The sequence below is a fragment of the Tupaia chinensis genome, unplaced genomic scaffold, assembly GCF_000334495.1.
Source record: "Tupaia chinensis unplaced genomic scaffold, TupChi_1.0 Scaffold000168_1, whole genome shotgun sequence".
Classification (NCBI taxonomy): domain Eukaryota; kingdom Metazoa; phylum Chordata; class Mammalia; order Scandentia; family Tupaiidae; genus Tupaia; species Tupaia belangeri.
In genome coordinates, this window is record NW_006159643.1 from 2,589,185 (window position 1) to 2,594,164 (window position 4,980).

At 37.4% G+C, this 4,980-nt stretch overlaps 1 protein-coding gene across 2 annotated transcripts in view; it reads left to right on the forward strand.

Annotated features, from left to right (window-relative positions):
* TBC1D15 (TBC1 domain family member 15) overlaps window positions 1–4,980 on the forward strand; it is an 80,863-nt gene that overhangs the window by 40,819 nt on the left and 35,064 nt on the right. For both annotated transcript variants that reach the window (XM_006146195.3, XM_006146196.3), the window contains exon 6: window positions 4,590–4,692. In XM_006146195.3, coding sequence (XP_006146257.1) covers window positions 4,590–4,692 — 103 coding nt within the window. The remainder of the gene's footprint in view (window positions 1–4,589; window positions 4,693–4,980) is intronic.

Sequence of the window (4,980 nt, forward strand, 5' to 3'; positions counted from 1 at the left end):
GCCGGGCGCCCCGCGCGGCTTCCGCCACTTCAAATTAGTTTTGAACTCACCAGGTATTGTCATTTCTGTCCTCTAGTGAGAACACTAAGAGGACCACTTCTAATGTGAATGAGAGCAGATTGGAAAGCTCCTTCTGTGTTGATAGATTAAAGAGAAAGAAAGAGCCTGGAAGGGATTATGCCAACTTTACTCTCCCAATCTCAAGTAGGTCCCTAGAAAGGAGAGTTTCTTTAGAAGTGACTTATTCCCCTTGGAAACATGCAGGTGTAGGAAAGGTGTTTCTTTCTACATGTCTTTTTCTTCTCTTCATTCAAGAAATTGTGTATGTGTGTGTGTGTGTGTGTTTAAAGGCCTATTATGTCTTAGACATAGCATTTCTATATTCTGAAAAATAACAGTAATTTGTCTTTATCAACTTGGTGATATTGTGGGACAAACAATATCAACTAAATAAATGAAAAAATTTCAGCTGTAATCACTCTGAAAAAGGCATGTGTGGCAGTGTAGGGCATATAGAATAACATAAGTTTTTAAAATTTGCTATAGGGTGTGCATGCTCACATGGGAAAGATGGGGTGGGAGTGGGGAGAGAAAGAAAGTGCGAAAACATCCTCCAGGTAGGATGACCACACCACAATCCCTTCTCCTCCATCCTGCCCTCAAGATTCTGGGGCTGTCCACACATACTTATGGTGTGTTTTTTAAGCCACTGGGTTTGGGACACAAACCATGTGGTTGGCCATGTGTAATCCAGCCATCTTAACTTCCATGCCACCTGGCTGGCTCTATATTAATTTTTTTCTGTCGTCGTTGTCGTCGTTGCTTTTTCCTTCATGAGTAGTAGTAATTAAAATTCTGGCAGGGAATAAAATTGAGGAGGTAAAGTGGGACAAGATGTGAACATGGATGAGTAATCATGGCCTTTAGTCATCTAGTCAAAGAGAAAAAGCTAGGTTAAGAGACTGACTTCCCTGTAGTTTATTCTCTTCACACTGAGCTTAATTATTAAGTTACGGTCAAACAAGCTGTGACTATATTCTTGGGGCAGGAGATGGCGTTCTCTGACGTGACTACTTCAAAAGCTACTTCCTGGGTCTGCCAAGTGGCATGATTAGTTAAGATGCTAGATTCCCACAGGGCTGGCAACGGTTCAAGTCCCGAAACTGGTGCATTTCTTTCTCACTTTCTCTCTTTCTTCGTCTGGTGAGCTCTTGTACTCTATAGCAATAAACAGAAGTAAATAAATCTTTTAAAAAAGCTACTTCCTTAATAGAGCTCCTTCTCCTTTGTATTTTCACCTTTGACATTGGAGGAGGGGATAGCTTACTTTTTGTCTCATGAATAGTCTGAAATGTGAAAGAAAAACTCATCAAATACTTTATCTCCAAGGCCTCTCTATAATCTAGGCTAAAAAATCAGTCTCACTATTGTCTTTTTCATTAAAAATTATGTCCAATTATATGGTGCCATATGGCTCACCTGAGGTTATGTAATAAGTCCAAGTGGTATAATAAAGATACTCCAAATGAATTATCACTAATATATTTTTTAAAAAAAGGTCCAGGACCAGCCCTGTGGGCTGGTGTTGAGGGAATAGGATCTCACATGGCTGACCATGCAGTTCAGATCCTGGACCCAGCAGATTAAAAAGCACACTGGTGGCAGTGTGTGTATTTCCCAAATCAGCATGGGGAAATGAAGAAGAAGGGATTGTGTCATGCTTATGCCCTGCCCCATTGGGGTGCTTTCTCCCTCTCTCTCTCTCTTTCTCTGGTGAATACACATGCCCTTGGGAAATTAAAAACGTTCTGAATTTATATAAGCCATCTCGCACTATAAGCTTCATAAGGAGAATTTTTAAAGGCCTTCGTTCTTTTGTTAAGAGATTTTTTGCTATAGGGTGTGTATGCTCACTGAAGAGACAGAGACAGAAAGTGAGAAATCACTCCTCTCCTCTTCAGGGGAGATGGCCTTGGGATCTTGGGCACACATGCACACACACACACACACACACACACACACACACGCCCGGTGTGATTTTTGAAACCACCAGGTCCAGGACTTGAACCATGGTTGAAGGTCTTTGTTTTTGTTAGGTATGGTTCAAGTAAATGGAATTCCTAGTTTTCAAAATTTTTAAATATTATTCCAATTTTGTATTCTACTAGTTGTTGGCCATGAGGGTCTCATTTCATGTATGTAGAGCAGTAATCCTAGACCAAATGCTGTTTTCAGAGTCATATTTTGGTGTCAAAGATCACTGTAGAGGTGGGACCAGCAGTTAGCATAATGGCTATGTCGCTGGACTCCCATGTGGTCGACCACGGTTTGAGTCCTGGATCCGGTGGCTTAAACTCATGCTGGGCACGTGTGCGTGTGTGCCCAAGATCCCGAGAGGAGAATGGAGGAGGAGGAATTGCGGCATGGCCATCCCCTCTGGGGGGTGATTTCTCGCTTTCTGTCTCTATGTCTCTGTCTGTCTGGCGAGCGCACATGCCCTATAGCAACAACCTCTCAAAAAAAAAAAAAAAAAGATTACTATAGAGATAAAAAAGAAGAGTAGTCAAGAAACCCTTTCGGTTTTAGCCTCATTGGGTTGCTAGCCAATTTGTGCTGCCCAAACAAAGCCCTTTGTGACCAAGATAAAAAACCTCTCACCTTACTTCTTGTTCAGCAGCCCATCTTCTAGGACCCCCCCCCTGCCTAAACTCCACTTTACTATCCCCTGTCTGTGTCACTGTCTCTAATTCTTTGTGAACATGAGATGAAGAATTGAGTTCTGTGTTGGGTATTGGGCTGGTGCATCCCAACTTCCTGCATCAGTCCTAAAGCTTCACTTACTCCTTCCCTGATCATAGAATATTTGGTTTAAAATGAAATAGTCCCTTTGAAAGTAATGTGTGTGGTTGCTTATTGTAAGGCAGTCCTTCATCTTTCTATCTCCCGTTTAGTGGCCACTGTTTTAGGTATAGAGCCATAGAATTAGCTGAACCATGATAACTGAAGGCTGCATGTTTGTTTCCCCTCTACACACATAGGCAGTGTTTTGACTAGATAATTTTTGATTTGGATTTTAAAGTAATTATACTTAATATATTGTTAGAAACAAAATAATAACCACAGCACAAGCAGCACTGTGCCTGTAGATAAAACTTATTTCTATATTAGCTACTTCATTTTTGATACTACATTTAAATGTTGACATCATAGGGGCTAGCAGGTGGCATGGTGATTAAGGGCGCTGGACTCCCACGTGTCCAATCACAGTTTGAGTCCTAGGCCTGGTGGCTTGTTCTCTCTCTCTCTCTCTTTCTCTCTCTCTCTCTCTGTCCCTCTCTGATCAAATTAAAACAAATAAAGTTAAATAAAAATAATTCTTAAAAAAAAGTTGACATCATAAAGAAACTCCTTGTGAGAATCCCTATGTCTTCATATTGTGTCTCCCCCTCCAAAATGTTCAGAAAGATGTTTAATGAAAATTTAATGTTTGAAAAGTATTTTTTTCAAACCTCAAGTGACTCACCCTCAGCTTCTTTTAAAAAACCAAGGGACTTATTAGCTACTATTGTCTCTGTAGATAGGGTGCTGTTTCTGTATGTAAGAGTAAGATCCTGTTTTGGATTTCATATCCCCTCTAGCATTACCATTGCATCCTGTTATGTTAAAATTGAGAAGAGATAACTGTTATTAAAGATCTTATCTGAGCATTTATAATAAAGTAGAGGCGTATAGCAGCAAAATAACACATTCAGTTTTTATTTTAAACACGAAAAAGTTGTAGATTTATTACAACTGACTTACTAAGTTATAAAACTTACTTAGTGGAAAAGGATTGGATAATTTGTCTAATTATTTCGTGTTAGATGTCTATTTGGAAAATGTTTTGTTTATTCTGTAGTTATTAAGAGTTGTGGAGAGAGCCTTGCTTCCAGAGCTTAGTAAGCAAGAAATAAAAACATGCTGTTACCTGAACTGTATGTAATAATTTTGTTAAATATATTCATGTGTGTTTATAATTATAGTTAGGTGATTAATATTCATTACCAAGTAACTAATGTATTTATTGTATCTTATATTTTTAACACCGTTTATATTCCAGTCCTACCATGCTATGGAATAAAGCTGGAAGCCCTTTCTAAATAAGACATAGTTTATTATACATATAATATACAAAAGATTCCTAAAATGTGTTTTGGTTTTCTTTATTTTTTCTTTTTTTCTTTATGGTAATAAAGGCAGATATATTGTTAGAGTTTATAGTATAAGAACTTAGGTTCATTGTAATTTACTCCTCTTGGATTTACCTAGAATAAAAATATACTTTGTGTTTGTTTCATATTTATTATATAAGACTTATTAATTTAGTATTTGTTAATTTAACATTTCATGTTTCATGTAGTTTTGGAGCTCATTTAAAACAGTTACTAGATATTTGCTAATACTGTATTTATAGAAAATGATTTTAGAATTGGTCATTGAAGTTTTTTTTTCATTTTTGTTTAGGAAAGGTGCCAGTGCATCAGTAATTGCTCAGGTACTAGTCGGTGCTGTGTGCTAGTATTTTCTACAAGTCTCTCTTTTCATTACAGATCTCCACAGGATAAAAGAATACTTCTTGTCAATTGTCAGAATAAGAGTCTTTCACAGTCTTTTGAAAATCTTCTTGATGAACCAGCATATGGTTTAATACAAGTATGTTTCTTAAATCTATTCTGTATTAATCTATTGATTGAACTCTATATTTATTTAAAATGAAGGTTTCTGCTGTGAATATATTCAATATATATTTTTGTGGGATACAGTATGGCTTTAAAAGCATGCATACAGTGTATAATCAAATCAAGGGTATACACATATTCATTTTTTTCAGCATTCATCATTACATTGTAACTATTAAAAAATTCCCCACTTTTCACCATCTCCGAATAGGGAGAATGAGGTAGAGGTGTATGTGTGTGTATTCTTTCTTTTCCCCAAAAC